At 39.0% G+C, this 18,743-nt stretch overlaps 2 protein-coding genes across 3 annotated transcripts in view; one reads left to right on the forward strand and one right to left on the reverse strand.

The window, feature by feature from the left end:
• The first annotated feature begins 903 nt into the window (after window positions 1-903).
• On the forward strand, window positions 904-5,050 carry LOC109430742 (kanadaptin). Its single transcript, XM_029880491.2, has 2 exons — window positions 904-2,095; window positions 3,978-5,050. Exons 1-2 carry the CDS (start codon window positions 1,012-1,014, stop codon window positions 4,985-4,987), a joined length of 2,094 nt encoding a protein of 697 aa, XP_029736351.2. The 5' UTR covers window positions 904-1,011; the 3' UTR covers window positions 4,988-5,050.
• Window positions 5,051-16,365: 11,315 nt separating this feature from the next.
• Window positions 16,366-18,743, reverse strand: part of LOC109429559 (uncharacterized) — a 39,474-nt gene continuing 37,096 nt past the window's right edge. The window contains exons 1-3 of one of the 2 annotated variants that reach the window (XR_009996439.1): window positions 17,181-17,195; window positions 16,662-17,094; window positions 16,366-16,608 (exon numbers count right to left, since the gene is read on the reverse strand). Coding sequence is in view for 1 of the 2 variants with exons in the window: in XM_062846401.1 (XP_062702385.1) it covers window positions 17,012-17,094; window positions 17,704-18,331 (711 nt within the window). In the remaining variant the exon portion in view is untranslated. Of the gene's footprint in view, window positions 16,609-16,661; window positions 17,095-17,180; window positions 17,196-17,703; window positions 18,332-18,743 lie in introns of those variants that run through there. The other variant, XM_062846401.1, reaches the window with a different exon arrangement.

An 18,743-nucleotide genomic window follows, 5' to 3' on the forward strand; every position in this document is an offset into this window, starting at 1 on the left:
GGCCCAACTTATGAAACAGCCTTTAAATAATTCATAATGATTCGGATGAATTTTATAAGGTCACTCTATGACGTAAAACCGTCTCACAGCTTGGCTTTTATTCATGTTTAGCATCATGGTTTTCTCAAGCGTCGGTAGCCGTGTGGATAAAACACGGGCTCGGTGATCTCGACGTTCATGGATCGAATCCAGTCTGCATCATTTTAAGATTTTTTTGTTCTTTTCATAAGTCTATCTTATGAAATTTGTCATAGCAAGCACGATCAATTTTCATAAGGTATTATTATGTCATCCATAAGAATTAGTTATAGCAAATTTTCATAACGTATTTCGATGAATTTCGCTAGTTTTTTTTCGCTGAGTGTAGATGTACCAAAGAAAACCGTCAAATTTTGTGTGTCCAGTTCGGTACCCAATAAATATTCAAAACCGTGTATTTTTTTCCGTGTAAATTGCCTTTTGTGTAAATTATTTTTAGCGTGTTACACCGATCTGACAGCTCTGACAGTAAAGGACTTAACATAAATTACGTAAGTGGGTACCGAGGATTGTTCACAATCTGCGAACATGACTGCGGAAAAAATCGCGACCATGACGCCGCTGGTTAGACTGAGTAAAACTATTTCGAAAAAACTCAAAAGTGAGTGAAGCGTAATTTTATTCCATAGTGAGTTGAAACCAACTATCTTTCATAAAATAAAGTTACTCTCTTTTTGACAGCTAGTTTGAATGTACAAAAGTGAGTCGAAAACGACTCACTTTTGAGTAGTTTTCAACGAGCGTGCATGCAAGCGTTTGTATAATTACACGCTCAGCGTAAGCGTTTGTTTTTAGGTAATAAATCTCTCAGGTAATCAAATAACGTGTAAATCGACGACATTTTCGGTAAACTTTTTTATAGTTTAGCCAACTGTCAGATCCTCGACGGTCAGTGTCAGTAGTCAAACTGTTGTTATTCTGTTGTGTTCTGTGCAGTGAAAATTCCGTTTAATTTGTTCAAGCATTTTAAAAATGACTGACGACGAATCAACGTTTAAAAAGCCTTCGATTGATTTGAAGTTGCTGAGTAAGAGCCGTAAAACAGATCTTCCAACTACTGCAAACGTTCCGGAACCGTCGGCGTCGGATGAACCGCCGCCTCAACAGAAGGAGCAGCTTCTCGCAGTTGATGCAAATGAAATTCCTCCCATTCCCTACAAAGAACCAGTTTGGTCACAAAAGTGCGAAGCTTCATTAAAGTACAACTTCGAAGTGCTCAAGAATGGTGTGATCATAGAAAATGTGAATCAGCTGGAAAATAAACCGTATTGGTTGTTCGGTCGGCTTCCGAATTGTGATATTAATATGGCACATCCTACCATATCTCGATATCACGCAATTTTACAGTACAGGGGACCTGTTGGAGATACCAATGAAGACGACTCTGATGAAATCGAGGAAAGTAAATCGCTACATTATACCGTCGAACCAGGATGGTATCTTTATGATCTCAACAGTACCCATGGCACATTTTTGAACAAACAACGATTGAAGCCTAAAACATACGTGAGAGTCAAGGTAGGATACATGATCAAACTCGGCTCTAGCTCACGCGTATATATCCTGCAAGGTCCTCCTGAAGATGAGGAAGCGCCGTCTGCGATGACTATTACGGAAATGAAAGAGATGCGCCAAAAACAGGAAAAGCTCCGAGAGGAAATGGTCGAAATTGAAAGACAGGAGAAGGAGCGCATTGAAAAGTTAAAGGAATCGGAGGGAATCAATTGGGGTATGGCGGAAGATGCAGATGAGGAAACTGATCTCGCCCACAATCCCTTTGCCGTTACCAACAACGAGGAACTGTTTTTGGATGACCCGAAGAAAACATTGCGTGGATATTTTGAAAGGGAAGGCCACGACTTGGACTACAAGTTGGACGAGCTATCAGTCGGCAATTATGTGTGCAGGGTGGAACTTCCTGTCGATGACGATTTTGGTCGACCAGTTGTGGCGGAAGTGACCCACAAGGGCAAGAAGAAAGAAGCTGTGGTACAATGTGCACTAGAAGCATGTCGCATACTGGATCGGTACGGATTGCTCCGGCAGGCAACACACGGTGAGTTTTGTTATCAATTATCCCAAATACAACATCTAAAATGTATATTGTACATTAAAAAAAATGATTTTCATATTCTGGCATGTATTTGTCTCTCTGTAAAACCATTTTGTGGAATTGTTATTTTACAAAAACGTAATGAACCCCCATCCAATACGTGTGGTTAGGGTAGAACAAGGCAAAAAGAGCATCGCTCAGCTATGCATAAGTATATAATAAACTTTGTTGGAATTAGTTTCACAATCCGTTAAAATAACATTCATTCAATTATTATATTTTTTAAAAGATTCTTTATAACAAGTTAATTGAAAAATATCGTTAAATCAAAGTCTTCAGCATCGTTTTTTTGCATTTCATTATACCTAAGAACCCGACCAACGTTTTCAGATATGTGGGTCGGTAGAGACATACCCACAACAAAAGCTAGGATTTTCTTATATGTGTAAATATGCCTACGAGCGTAGGTCATCGGAACCGTTTTTTAGATCAAAGCTTTTTTGGTTCCGTTTCGGGTCCTGAGTAAAATTAATTTTAAAAAAGTTCCTGAATGCTTGAAATCTGAAGATTTTTTTTCATATGCTCTGCTCAAAATCGACAAAATGGTCACTTACACCCCTTTGAATCTGGACCCCTCAATTGTTTTTTTTTTGTTCATTTACATAATTTTTCTGTAGAAATTTTAGCAAACACCATTCCATGATTTTTTCCAGCAGTATATCCACGAGTTGGGCCGAATACCCTTTTAAATTAGGTTCATGATTTTTTCCATGATTTTTTTGTATAAGATCCAAATGAAATAGGGTATCGCGCCACTTGGGCGGTGGCTTCTATATTCGTCTGTTTTCTACTATAACTCAGTCAATTTTGAACCAATTGACTTGAAATGTTGTACACTGGTAGATACTATACATATCTCACCACATTCCAAAAGTTGTGTTAATTGGTTCAAATTTGACTGAGTTATAGTGGAAAACAGACGAATATAGAAGCCACCGCCCAAGTGGCGCGATTCCCTAGTTGCAATAATTTTCATAGACACCTATTTAGGAATTTGTTCAATAAACCTCTTAGTAATTTATCTCAAATTCTTCAAGATAACATCAGCTCAAACTAAAAAAAAAACGATTTAACCCACCTCTAATGAACGGAACCCTTCTTATACTTATTAAAATTATTGTTGTAGCGAACCACTTGGGCAGCGGCACTCTTCGCTATAACTGAGTCAATTCCAAACCAATTGGATCAATCCATCCAGTGATGATAGTTCCTTCCACGTCAATAGTGTATTGATGACCTTCCGCTCGATGTTAGTCGAAATACAGTGTCGGGCAAAACAATATGACCACCAGCCGTTTTTCATACAAAATGGCCAATCTTGACGATATGTTGTTCGGTTTCTAGTGAACAGATTTTGCAGAAATTTTGACAGTCGCCATGAAATTATGTCAATTTTTATTTGTATTGTATATCAAAAGTTACAGATATACGATACGACAAAAAATAGGATCACTTCCAAAATGTCATTACAAAAGTCTTTATATGAGTATCTAATGCTTTATGATTGAAGGAAGATTAATTTATTACTCGATAAATGTACAACTCGTGTTGAAAAAATCAACTTTTTGCAACTCGTTACATAAATATCTATTATGTGATGATTTTTCATTATACACCTCATTTGAGTTGCATGATGTTCATTATGCAACCCAAATGAGTCGCATTATGTAACGCTTTTTCATTACGCAACTCATTTTAGTGGCATTATGAACCAGTACGGATAATGGGCGAAATTAATTACGTAAAATTGAAATTTTGATACTAATTGAACGATTAGCCAATGTAGCTTTCATGCACACCTAACAATTTGCTCATTTCTTTTCAGAACCACGTCGCCGTCATAAGAAAACGTCAGATTCTGACGACGATGACGACTACCTCGATCGAACGGGCGACGTCGAGCGACGTCGACAACGTAAGCAAACCAAAAACACGGCTGAAGTCCATACGTACGAGGATCTGATTCGGCGCGAGTCCGAACTTCTGGAGCGACTTGAACAGATTGAAAGTAAGATCCAGCAACGGCAAATGATTGAAAAGGGAACCCGTTTGCCGGAGAACGATGATGATGTGGATGATTTCCTAACAAAGTTATCGGAAGACAAACCGTACGATAAGTTTGAAATTCGTCGGCTGAGGTTGGAAAAGGATAGGCTTCTCAAGGATCACGTGACTCTTCAGAAGCTTATTAAAATTGCTAAACCAGTTGATCTGCCAAGCATGAATCAAGGGGCTTCATGTTCTGGAAGTAGCAAAGAGGCTCTCAAGAAAAAAATGATGCCTCTTTTTGGTAAGCGAAACAAGCTTAGCAAGACGTTTGGCATTAAAAAGTCGGAAATCAAGGTCGGTGGGGTTACAAGTTCTTACGGTGAAGAGGTTGAAGAAGAGGATGCTGAAGAGGTACAGGACGCACCCGAACAGGACAAGAAACAGGAATCACTAAAAAAGAATCCAGAGGAAACGTCAAAGAACATTCAGGGCCCTGCTTACAATCCAGAGCAACTTGAACAGCATCACAAAGACAATGAAAATCGGAAGGCCGGAGAGGCAGAAGAAAGTGTTGCCGAATCGCAATCTAAAAATGTGGAAAATCCAGCATCGACCGAAGGTAACAGAAAGCGCAGGAGTGAGACCGAACTGGAAGACTCATCATCTTCGTCCATCGTTGGTAAAAAGAAGCGAAATCGGAACCGTACACGAGAACGGAACCGAGACAACGTAGATTTTGATGATGTGGAAGAGATGCAGAGTGAGGAGAAGAACATTGAATGGGTTCCACCGCAGGACCAAACCGGCGATGGTAGAACTTCGCTTAACGAAAAGTTCGGTTATTAACTGAACCCTTCTTGAGTGTTATTGTACATAACAAGGTACGTAAAATAAATGTATTATTTGAGATTGAGATTGTACAAATTATTAGGATGACAGCCACTATCGCCCCTTATACATCTGATGGGTGTCTACCGTGTAGGCACCAAACTTTGCACTTGGATGATTTCCCGCATGTCCACAACCACTAGCTAGAATTCCGTGGAAAGAAAAAAGTTTGCCTAATGCAAGCAATATCGTTTAACGATTTTCTGGAAAGTGCGCAAAGTTAGGCCCTAGGTGCGAAAAGTATGATGCGTTTACGGTACTATCAAAACAAAACAAAAAAACAAGGATTACCTGCGTCCCTTTGATTTTGTGTGAGATTTTGGCATTTACTGTTCTAGTTCTTCATTGAAATAGATTGAGAGAATCCCGTTCAGGGTCCTGGTACTGGGTTTCCAATGATTTTAATAAAATAAGACAAATAATAAAAGTGGACCTCTAGCTGAACAAGTTTAGAGAATTCGTTAATGTTGAATAAAACTTTGAATTCACGTGTAGATCTACTAATGATTTAATGAAAATGTCATCTCAAGTAAATAAAACAATTGTGCTTGTTAATATTAGTATTACTTTATTTTAGAGATTTCCGGCCCTTGATTGGTTGATCTCTTAATTATGTTTGTTTCTAGCTGTTATACAGAGCGCAAATTTTCTAAAATTGTTATTTGGTCGACGTTCAGTCAGAGTGGACTACGCGATTTTTCGGGCAGGTAAAGATAAGCTGAGGAATTCGTTACCCCTGAACTTTTCGACGTTATTTTGATGCAGATGTATAATTACATAAAAGAATAATAGTATTTCAGAAAATAATACCATAGATTTGAAATTTTAAGTGCTTGCAGGACATTTTCTCGAAATCATTGAAAAACAGATGATCCGGTCTGACTTAACGCCGACCATTTATGTAACGAGATGCAAAAAGTTGAAATTTTTCAGCACGCGTCGGACAAATACGAAGAGTGCTGAAAAAATCGAGTTGTGCAACGAGTTTCATACAAAATTTTATGCAATGATTTTTTCATAATCCAACTATTTTTCATTATGCAACTCTTTTCTGTTGCATAATGAACCAATTCGGAAAAATGGCCATTATGATACCAAAATGAATTATATAAAATAGAAATTATAATACAAAATTGTATAATAGTTATTTATGCAGCAAGCTGCAAAATGATGATTTTTTCAGCACGAGTTGTACGTTTAAGCCCAGTTTCGTGTTCAAAAGGAATCGCTCAAGAAAGTTCTTCATCGATTCCTGGCAGAAACATTCCACAGTGACAGCCATTTGAATTCGCATTCCTCCGCAACTGCGTACTGCGATCGAAGAAAAACGGTTTCTTGGGCGATTCAGGCACGGAATTTTCCATGTATCAAGATCGGCCAAAAAAAATCCTTCTGAACTGCAAACAGCCCTTTATCCAACGAGGCTTGCCGAGTATAATCTCTCTAGCCACACAAACGTGTATCAGCAGCAACCACGTGCGAGCCTCCATGCGCGACAGGACGTAGTGCATAGTATCAGATAGTATGTTCTTCTCAGGTAGGCTATGGTAGGCCAACTGTCGCAAGTTTTCAAGTGTAGAGACAGCTGCTGAATCTGCTTTTTCTTTTGCCTGCGCACAACTGCTTGACAACGGGAGCTCAATCATTGTTGACGCCTACTACATCAGAGCCTACCTGATCAAACAAAAAACTACGCCGACAAGCATGAGCGCGCGCACGTGGTTCCTACTGATGCATGTGCAGCTAGAAAAGACCGCACTGAATGGGTATTTCGTAATTCCAAAAAAACTTTGTATGCAAGCCTCGTTGGATAAATGTACGACTCGTGCTGAAAAAAACATCATTTTGCAATTTGTTGCATAAATAACTATTTCATGTCCCAACCATGTATTTTCAAACAAACATTAAAAGTGTAAGTCATGACCACCTTCTTCAGATCATTGTAGCATCCACCCCTAGCTACACCACTGACTGTCTGGTACAGCAGTGTGGAGATAAAACAATAAACATCAGTTTATCTACTGACTGCACACCCGGACGGACGCGCGTTTCTATTACTTACCGTTTATCCGAATCACAAGTCTCGGTCTAAAACCTAATTAGTAATTAGTTTATCGAACCCAACACTCCAATCGTGTATATTTCAGTGGCGACGAGAAGTGGAGTTGTTTCGCGTCCCGGGAAGTGTAAAAAGTGCGAGTTTTCCAGTGATTTTGGTGTTTTTCACTGGGGGGGATAGTTTTACCGTTTTACTGCGAGCGAGCCATTCCCCATTCATCCCTTTGCGACGACGTCGACGGCGGAGGGAACAACAGCAACAGTTTGCGCGGTGCCTACACCGCCGGAGTTGGTTTGTTTGCGCTTTGCACAGGTTTGCTGCAAAAACCGTAAGTTTTACCTCTTGTGTGGAAATAAAGAGAGAAATATTGTGTTTTAATTTGCATGCCGTTTTGTGCCAAAGTGAGTTTCTGAACCATTTTCTTCTGCCTAGCAAGCAAAGAAATTGTGTTTCATTTTGTTTCCGTACAGTGATCTGGCTTTGTGTGTTGTAAACACGAACGACTTTTAGTCGCAGCCGAACATTTTTGTCACGTACGAAAAGTTTGTTTCATCCAACATTGTAGTTTGTCACACAGTGTTGCGTCAAAGTTTCCCCGCAACAAAAATTGTTTCGCAGATTGTTGTGCGACATCGTTGCATAGTTTATGCTCAGAGGAAAAAGCAACAATAGTTTATGCTAGTGTTGAGCGACAACAGTTTGGTTTGTTTGTTTATTGTTTGTTTGTTTCACGTTGCGTTGATAAAGTTTGTCGTTGAGTACGATCATTTGAAAACAGTTTGAAAGTTTTCATGTTGACACAGTAACAACATAGTTTGCACTGTGGGTCAAAACTGTTGAAAAATTGGACAAAAAGTTTCTGCAAAAAAGTTTTTAAATTTTTGCATTTATTTTGTCAGCTGTTTGTTTTGATCAGTTTTTTCGATTATTACACTAAAAAAAAAAATCTAGTTTGGTTTTGTGTAATAATTCATCAAATCGTTTTCTAGTTTTCGTCGTTTGTTTTTTGCTGTCAGTATGCCGTTAGTGAATCACGTTGAGCCGTACGTGCCCGGTACGATTCCGTTTAGCCAGTACCTGGAGCAGATGGAATGGATCTTCATCGACAACAAGATGGCGGATCCGAATGAACAAAAAGCATCGTTTTTGGCGGCATGCGGCAAGGAAGTGTACAGCGAGTTGAAGCTTCTGTTTCCCGGAAAGGATTTGAAGACAGTGTCATTCAAGGAGATTACGGATGCGTTGAAGAAGCGATACGACAAGACTGAGAGCGACATGATCCAGCGTTACAAGTTTTATCAACGAGTCCAAGGTTCTACCGAAAGTGCGGAGGATTTCATCCTAGCTGTGAAGCTGCAAGCGGAGATGTGTGAGTTTGGCGAGTTCAAGGACATCGCAATCCGCGACAAGCTTGTATGTGGAATTCGCGACCCGGATGTTCAACAGCGTTTGTTCGATGAGGAAGGTTTGACGCTAGCCAAGGCGGAGAAGATCATCATCAACAGGGAGTTAGCTGGAGCGAACCGAAAGCTAGTTTCTCGTGAATCCGGTCGAGTGAGTGTTTTAAACAGGCTTGGAAAGCGGCAAGAGCCAGCAGTTTCACGTGGTGGATACCGTAGTAGGAGTCGGAGCCGTGGAGCAAATAAGCGGTACAGGAGCCGTAGTCCAGTTTCATCTAACCGTGGAAATCGTTCTTCATCCCGATCACGGAAGTTTCACTGTAGTTTCTGTGGCAGAGATGGTCACACGCGTCGCTTCTGCTACGATCGTAAGAATTCAGAGAAGAAATCAGTGAAGTTTGTGGATTCTCCTGCAGAAAAACCAAAGATGACGGAGTATCAGAAGAGTTTACGTTGGCGGTTGAACAGATCTGTCTCGGACGATGAGGACATGGAGTGCTTGATGATCTCTTCCATCGGCAAAATCAACGAGCCGTGTTTCCGATCAGTGTTGGTCGAGGGGATTCGTCTGGACATGGAGATAGACTGTGGAGCTGCAGTTTCCGTAGTCAGCAAGGACACCTACGAGGGAGAATTCGCTGATATTCCGATGCAGAAGTGTACGAAGAAGTTAGCAGTGATCAACGGAAGTCGTTTGGTGGTCGAAGGACAGATTCCAGTGCAGGTGGAGTTGAACGGACGTCGGAAGTTCGTCAAACTAGTTGTTTTGCGCTGTGGGAGCTCGTTCACACCGTTACTTGGACGAGATTGGCTGGACATCTTTTTTCCGGAATGGAGGAGTGCGTTCGGCAGTAGTTCAAACCTGAATCAGCTGTCGTTGCCGATGTCGGAGGAACGTGTCGTGGACGATATCAAGGGTAAGTTTGCCAATGTTATTGATAAGTCTTTGTTTACTCCCATCAAAGGTTTTGAGGCGGATCTAGTGTTGAAGAAAGGAGCATCACCGGTTTTCAAACGTGCGTATGACGTTCCATTGCGTTTAAAGGACAAGGTTGTTGAACATTTGGACAGTTTGGAGAAAGATGGCGTCATAACACCGATCGATGCAAGCGAGTGGGCATCGCCGGTGATCGTTGTAGTGAAGAAAGACGGTGGTATCAGGATGGTGATCGACTGCAAGGTTTCGATCAACAAGGTGATCATTCCGAACACCTATCCGCTACCGTTGACACAGGATATGTTTGCTTCACTAGCCGGTGCTAAAGTTTTTTGTTCCTTAGATCTTGCCGGAGCGTATACACAGTTAATGTTGTCGAAAAAGTCTAGGAAAATTATGGTGATTAATACGATCAAAGGTTTGTTTTCGTATAATCGTTTACCACAAGGTGCTTCTTCAAGTGCTGCTATTTTTCAGCGAGTCATGGATCAAGTTTTGCAAGGCATAGACGGAGTTTATTGCTACTTAGACGATGTTTTAATAGCTGGTGAGGATTACGAGGACTGTTTAAGAAAGCTTTATTTGGTTTTGGAACGACTTTCTAAAGCCAACATAAAAGTAAATTTGCAGAAATGCAAATGGTTTGTGACAAGTTTGCCATTTTTGGGTCACATTTTAACCGATAGAGGTTTGTTGCCGTGTCCAGAAAAGGTCGAAACGATTCGGAAAGCTAATGTTCCGAATAACGTCACCGAGTTGAAAGCGTTTCTTGGTTTGATAAATTACTACGGTAAGTTTATCCCAAATCTATCCTCACGTTTAAGCTGTTTGTATCGTTTACTAAAGAAAGACGTTAAGTTTGTCTGGACCGATGAGTGTCATCGAGTGTTTAACGAAAGTAAGCAATGTTTGTTGTCTTCAAAGCTACTTGAGTTTTTTTGATCCACAAAAGCCTGTTGTTGTTGTAACAGATGCTAGCAGTTATGGGTTAGGTGGCGTGATTGCTCACGAAATCAATGGAGAAGAGAGGCCCATTAGTTTTACCTCCTTCAGTTTAACTAACTCGCAGAAGTCCTACCCAATTTTACACTTGGAAGCGTTGGCCGTTGTGAGTACCATAAAGAAGTTTCACAAGTTTTTGTTTGGAAAAAAGTTTACTGTGTATACAGATCACAAGCCGTTGATAGGCATATTTGGCAAAGAAGGCAAAAATTCGTTGTTCGTAACGCGTCTGCAGAGATATGTAATGGAACTGAATATCTACGATTTCGACATTGTTTACAGACCGTCAGCGAAAATGGGCAATGCAGACTTTTGCTCAAGGTTTCCTTTGCCAGATGAAGTTCCAGTTTCGTTGCAACGAGAGTTTATCAAAAGTTTGAACGTTTACGATGAGTTTCCTTTGGACCATGTTTTAATTGCCAGCGAGTCAAAGCAGGATGAGTTTATACAGACAATAGTTTTCTACATGAAGCATGGTTGGCCGAAGAAGTTGGAGCGTAGTTTTTTGGACGTTTATGCACAGCATCAAGATCTTGAACTGGTCGAAGGTTGTTTATTGTACCAGGATCGTGTGCTTATTCCTGCTAGTTTACAAAAGCAGATGTTGAAGCTGTTGCACAAGAACCACTCAGGAATCACCAAGATCAAGCAGATGGCAAGAAGGACAGTTTACTGGTATGGCATGAACAGTGACATCGAAAGTTTCGTCAAATCATGTAGTGTGTGTTGCCAGATGAATGCAGTTGCAAAGCCAGTTCCAAGTTCCAGTTGGATTCCTACAACAAAACCGTTTACACGTATTCATGCAGACTTCTTCTACTTCGACAAAAAGGTTTTCCTGGTCATTGTGGACAGTTTTTCTAAATGGTTGGAAGTTGAATACATGAAGTTTGGAACAGATGCCAGGAAAGTCATTTCAAAGTTTATGAGCGTTTTCGCTAGGTTTGGGTTACCTGACGTAGTTGTTACAGATGGCGGACCACCGTTTAGTTCGAAAGAGTTTACAGTTTTCTTCGAAAAACATGGAGTGAAGGTAATGAAGAGTCCACCGTACAACCCATCGAGCAACGGACAAGCGGAGCGCATGGTTCGAGTAGTCAAGGAAGGTTTAAAGAAGTTTCTACTGGATCCGGATATGACTGGTTTGAGTACTGAAGACCTGGTTTCGTATTTCTTGTTTGGTTACCGGAATACTTGTTTAGAGGACGGAAGAACATTTCCATCCGAACGTTTGTTTAGTTTTAAACCGAAGACGCTGTTGGATTTGATCCATCCAAAGAATAGTTTTAAGCATCATTCGACGAAGCCCAAGGAAGTGGATAAGTGTGTTGTACATAGTCCTAAGTTTAAGAAGCATGACTGGATTGACAAGTTGCGTCCTGGAGATATAGTTTACTACAAAAATTTCAGACCTACGGATATTAGACGATGGTTAGAAGCCAAATTTCTCAAACGTATCTCCTCAAATGTCTTTCAGGTTTCTGTTGGAGGAAGAGTTTACTCTGCTCACCGCAATCAGCTCAAGTTGGTTGGCACCCCGAAGCGCCGAGGTTTGGTCTTGGGAAGGAGCGAGAGGATTCAACGAAGAAAACGTACTAGAGAGGATGATGACGAAAGGTTTAGCGACGACGAAGACGAATTTTACGGTTTTCCATCCGAATCTTTCATCTACCGTGACGGAGACGATCGTAACGGGGTCACAGCTCGTGATCCTGACGTGGAGGTTAGTGTTCCGCGCCGACGAAGTTTGTCACGAGAGGAAGATCAACGAGAATCGTCAAGTTTGCCGCCCGAACAAGTCGAACAGCAGGCCGGCCCGTCAAGTCGATTGCAGAATCGTTCGTCACCATCGAAGAACCGACAGGAGTTGGTCAGGCGTTCTAAGCGACCTAAGCGTCTGAAGAAAGACATGGATTTCGAGTACTACTAGTTTGTTTGTTTGTTTGTATGTTTGTTTGTTTGATTTGTAACTTGTCATGAAGACATTGAAATTGAATTAGTTTCCGGTATGTTGTTTCACCGAATTTCTATTGTTTCGCGGTAGTTAAGTTTAGCCGTTGAATTGTATTGTATAAAAGGATGCTTGCGGCAGTTAAGTTTTGCTGAACCTGTTTTGTAAATGTGTTGTTAACTAAAAGGGGGAGAACTGTAGCATCCACCCCTAGCTACACCACTGACTGTCTGGTACAGCAGTGTGGAGATAAAACAATAAACATCAGTTTATCTACTGACTGCACACCCGGACGGACGCGCGTTTCTATTACTTACCGTTTATCCGAATCACAAGTCTCGGTCTAAAACCTAATTAGTAATTAGTTTATCGAACCCAACACTCCAATCGTGTATATTTCAATCATAAAGCCCTAATCATTAAACTAAAGCTTCCGAACCTAGGTCGCATCTTTGGACGAGGAGTTTGGCGATATAAATCTAGAATAATGAATCAGCAGAATAAGGACGAGTTTAGAATAAAATGGCGCTACTGGACGTCACAAAAAAGATACTATCGTAGCCCAGTTATTTGGTGGACAGAATGTGCTAAACAAAAAATATCATCATTCATAAAGTGGAAAACTGGTGAGATCAATAGAATTTTCAAAGATTCAATGGAAATTTGGTACTGTGCTCTCAAAAAAGCATATGATGAGTATTTGGTTAATCCACTAAAAATTTCGGAAATCAACAGAATCAAGGGAATTATGCTAAAGTTACAAAAACAGTTCACAGCTTTTCAAACAAATGAAAATGGGAATTTCAATATTGGCAAACCAGTTTCGGTGTTTCACGTAGCTGAGAAAGTTCGCAGGTGCAATGCAGCACAGATCAAAACCATCGAAATTAATGGAAATTGTTGCTCAGATTCTGCTGTTATAGAAAATCACATTGTAGAACATTTTAAAAATTTATTTGACCGTGAAAATGTTAATCCCAACACAGATTTTTTCCCGCAAAACGTCTTGCCACCAGATTTGATTGAAAACGATAATTAAACGAAACCGGTAGATGAAATATTTGTATACAATTTGATTGATAACACAGCGTAACAAAAATTAGCTTTTGGTCTGTCTCAAGAGCAAACTTATGTGTCTCCGAAGGATTTTGGGCCGCTGAATCTGAATCCGGGCTCAGATTTGCTCTAACACGTCACAATTTTGAGCTATACCTCAATGTATAGGGCAAAATATGCGATTTTGGGCTTTTTTGACTGCAAGCCATTAAGCAAGGAAATATTTTTTCTAAGCAATCAAAAGGTTAATTGGTCAATTAACATCTAAATTAACGACTCATGCAAAATATTTTGTTTTACCAAATCAAATTTGAATGATTTAAGCATTTTCTGTTAGTATGTAAACTTGCATGCAACTTTTGGAAGGTGACTTGTATGGGAAATATCGTACCTAACATAAATCGCTCAAAACTATCAAATTTGATTTGGTAAAACGAAATATTTTGCATGAGTCGTTAATTTAGATGTTAATTGACCAATTTATCCTTTGATTGATTAAAAAAAATATTTCCATGCTTAATAGCTAGCAGTCAAAAAAGCCCAAAATCGCATATTTTGCCCTATAAATTGAGGTATAGCTCAAAATTGTGACGTGTTAGAGCAAATCTGAGCTCGGATTCGGATTCAGCGGCCCAAAATCCTTCGGAGACACATAAGTTTGCTCTTGAGACAAAAAAATGTTGCGCTGTGTAATGCGCCGGGAAATGATGGTTTAACAAAACATACGTGGGATATTATCAAATCTGATTTCACAGAAGTTGTGAACGATTTCATAGCTGGCAACGTTCACAAAAAGTTGTGTGACGGAGTAGTGGTGTTAGTGAAAAAGAAAATTAGTAGTCAAATTCAAACAGTTAATCAGTTTAGGCCTATCACGTTATTAAATTTTGATTTCAAACTGTGCTCCAGAATACTCAAAAGCAGATTATAAAAAGTTATGAATTTTATTATTTCACCTAATCAAAAATGTGCAAATAAGAACCATAATATTTTTGAAATCACTTGCTCTCTTAGAGATAAGATTACAGAATTACATTTAAAACACAAAACGGCGTATCTTATATCGTTTGATTTAGACAAAGCATTTGATAGAGTGGAAGATTCATTTTTATTAAATACGATGGAGAGGATGGGAATTAACATAAGATTTATTGATCTGATTAGACAAATAAGATCAATGTCTTGTTCAAAATTGTTGATCAATGTGATATTAAGTAGCGAGATACACATCAGAAGATCGGTTAGACAGGGAGATCCTTTGTCTATGCATTTATTTGCTATTTACATGGAACCTTTAATACAGAAATTGAGGGATATTTGCGATGGTGATTCAGATTTTTTAGGATCGTATGGAGATGATGTAAGTGTAGTAGTTGATTCCATAGAAAAAGTAGAGAGAATTAAACAAATTTTCAATCATTTCGGATTAGTTTCAGGAGCTAGATTGAATCTTTCCAAAACAGAATGTTTGATCATAGGTCATGGAACTGACCTGTTAATTCAGCCGGATTGGCTTCATGTTAGACAAAATATCAAAATTTTGGGAATCTTTTATTCTAACGAGTTGAAAGAAATGATAGAAAAAAACTGGATAATTGTTTCGGACAGCCTGTCAAAATTATTGTGGTTACACAAAACAAGAAATCTGAACAAACTACAGAAAGTACAATTTTTAAATATGTTTGCTTTATCAAAAGTGTGGTACATAGGATCTATTATCGAATTACCATGTAAATATAGAGCTAAAATTATCTCATTAGTAGGAAGCTTCCTGTGGAAAAAATATGAACAAAGAGTAGCATATACGCAGTTAATTTTACCAAAAAATAGGGATGGATTAGTGCTTCATGATGTCGAAAGTAAATGTAAAGCATTAATTATCAATAGATTTTCGAAGCTTTTCAATGATGGAAACAGATATCTGAGGAATTCGTATTTCAATAGAAACAATCACTCAGCACAAAGATTATCTCTTCCTTCCAAATTCGGGTACATAAAACTCATAGTCACTGAGCTTGCAATCCTGCCTTCTGATCAAATGTGCTCAAAATCATTGTATCTTCATTATATAGCAAAACCTCCAGGCTCACAAATTGAAAAAAAAAATATCGTCAACAGCAATGGAAACTCATTTGGAAACATGTTCATCACCGAGGACTTGATTCGAATGAGGTTTCCTCTTTGTACCTTTTCGTGAATGAAAAGATTCCAAATTTGGAACAATTTCATAGGCATGGGCGAGTTCCTCAGCCTTTCTGTACGTTTTGTCCAGGATTGTTTGAGGATTTGTCGCATAAATACGTAAATTGGGTTTTTAAATTAAGAAAAAAATAACAATTATTTATTTTTAAACAAAAGAGCACCTTTTTCTGAGCCGCTATGATTTTTTTCAGATTTTTAGAACTTTATTTAGGTACCTAAAATCAATTTCAAAGAGATTTTTTGAAATCACCTTTTGACAGCTGGGCAACTACTTGACAGCTCCGCTCAGTACAAAATGCGACGAGGGGTGATTGGACAAATCGATCCCATACAAACTTCAAATAGATTTTTAAATAGGTTCCCGGACACCAAAATTGATGAAAATTTGGATTTCGGCTCAGTTTGGCATGCAGATTCAGAATATGGAATTATCTCAACACCACTAAAGAAGCCAATTGTGTACATAGTAAAGATTTGTGGGCATATATGTTGCATATGTTGTCGGGAAGGGTAGCAGTTGCTAATAGTATTCAGTTTAATGATTTGAAATTTCAAAGTTTAGGTAGACTTAGTCGAATTGAGAAAAATATTTTGTTAATAGCTTTAGGTAAATATGTACATTATATAGAAAGCACTCCTCCTTTGACTAGATATGTGAATGATTTGCAGATTATACTAGATAACTAATATTTGTAATATGTAACCTGTAACTGAAAAATAAACAAGTCATTGAAAATCTTACCACTCCATATTATGGCTTTATTGTTTTAATATTTCTTTATAAGGAAAGGTATATTTAACGATTTAATTGTTCATGAACGATTTGCTCCAACTCCGACGACCTCAATAACCATATTTCACAAAAATCCTCATGCACCAGGAGTAGTGGGACATGTTTCAACACACGTTGCGCGATCTGGAAATTCGCAGACTTGCAACGTGGGAATAAAATGTAGTCCCGGTGAGCAGGGTCTGAAAAATAATTGTTAGTGTCAAGTTACACAAGCTGAAAGTTTTGCGTTCACCTTATATGTTGCACACCCCTATCACACATGATGTATTCACTACAATTCCATGGTACCGGCAGTAGTGTTAGCACGTGTTCCGTCTCCGTTTCTCCATAGTTGGGGCATTGTTGTATTTCACAATTTTCTTCTTTAGCATGAAGAAGTCCGGTAAGACTTAAGCAGATAAGAATAATTTTGAACATTATATTTTCAAATATAGTTTATTTTAAAATAGGATTGAATGCCTCGCTCGGCAGTTAGATATTACACTGGTTGATTTTACTGCACGTTGTAATAATTTATAACAGAAACCAAATGGGTATCGCATGGTCAGAATGTAAATAAATTTATCTTGCCATTCAGGCACTTCAAAAGGGGTGATTTTCTTTGTTGGTATACAGATAATCCAGTGCCATCAGCAGCGCTCGATAGTTAACTTCTTGTCTGTAACCTGTAATACGCAAAAGTAGAACGATCAGTTGTGACTTATGTCTGTGCTTGTGGCTAAAAAAACACATGACAAATAGTACATTGTACATTGATATGAAAATCGCATCTGAAAGAGTGGTTGGGGTGCTGAATCAAGACAGTGAATGACTTTAATGCTAAGAACGGGTACTAGGCAGTCTAGTTTAATGGTATAATTTGAAATATATTTCGATCATCTCGAAACTTACACAAATTGCTTTGCACCTCAATATATTTAACTGAGAAAAATATTACGTTCACTACAATTTTTTGAAATTTGTGTCAGGATGTACGCGGGTTCTTTCAATATGGCGTAAAAATTCGCGGGTTTTGATTAACTCAAAACTCAAGTTTTTGGTTGACTCAAATTTTTCCTTCTTTTAAGGTGTGTTATATTAATATAAACAATCCATTAAACTAGGCTGGCCATTGCCTATCCTTGACTATAAAGTCATTCGATCCTATTCAATCTAATGACATATCCAACTAAGCATATAAAAAAATATCCTTCCGGGAAATGTGTCATTCTGGGAAATGGCATTTCGGGAAATGTGATACCACCGCTTCATCGACGATAAAAAATAATACATACCTTTCTCAACGCCGAAACATTTACAGAGTACTTCAAACTCCCGACTCGAGATAGCGGTGTGCAGGTCACGTGTGGCCAATGCGCGAATCAATTGATTACGATTGACCAGGCCTATCCGGTTACGGTCAAAGTCCTGGAACAGCGAACTTAAGTTGGAAACCACGTCAGCGTATCGGACCAATTTTTGAAGTGCTCGCGATGCTATCGTACGTTCCTCGTAGTTCAAATGATTGTGGCGGCCATCTTCGGAAGGGAAATGCTGCAACGGTACTAAGAGGGGTGCCTTCTCCAATCTGCACTGGTAGTCAATTTCGGCTACCGAGTCGCAGAAGCATTTGTAATCGACGGTATCCTGCATCGGCGTTTTGAACATGTTAGCCAAAGTGCGGACTTCAACTGGCGTAAGGTTGATGTTTGCCGTCGATAGACCCCGCTCGAATTGATCCTTTGTGATTCGGAAATTATTTAGAGGATCGAATCCTTGCATTTTATCAATAATACGTAGCTTTTGCCGAACTACTTGTCCCTTAACCTTGGCCAACACTCGTACGATGTCCTCTTCAAAATCATTAGATGGTGGAGATTTCTGTGCATTGAGATCTGCAACACGAGCTTGCATGCTTTCGTACTGTAAAGAACGTTGATTGATGCAAAACAAATTACAGTATTATTTGTCTTTATAAGAAAAAAAAATTGAATACAGGTTTGGATTGTGAAAAGAAGCTAAACCATGGGTGACTGTTGAATCGAGTTCAGTTCTATATTTACTGGCAACGGAGATAGTCAAGTGACTCCATAGCTTGAAGGAATAGAAGCGCCCGTCTATAGCAAATTGTAAGTCGTGGGTTCGATTCCCACCGGAGTACGTTGATTTCTTTTCATATTTTAAATTTCAATTTGTTCATCGAGCACATGTTTCTGTTGAGCATATGGATGTCGAAGTATTTTCATCAATAATAATAATAATAATAATAATAATAATAATAATAATAGTAATAATAATAAATCGAACGACAATTACTTCAATTAAAATTTGAAGT

Source organism: Aedes albopictus, chromosome 1 (assembly GCF_035046485.1).
Source record: "Aedes albopictus strain Foshan chromosome 1, AalbF5, whole genome shotgun sequence".
Taxonomy (NCBI): domain Eukaryota; kingdom Metazoa; phylum Arthropoda; class Insecta; order Diptera; family Culicidae; genus Aedes; species Aedes albopictus.

What these genes read in the sequence shown, in the direction of transcription:
- LOC109430742 (XM_029880491.2), top strand. Translation starts at nt 1,012, where the DNA reads ATGACTGACGACGAATCAACGTTTAAAAAGCCTTCGATTGATTTGAAG. An exon ending in GCTCCGGCAGGCAACACACG is followed by an intron (nt 2,096 to 3,977) that starts GTGAGTTTTGTT and finishes ATTTCTTTTCAG; the next exon opens with AACCACGTCGCCGTCATAAG.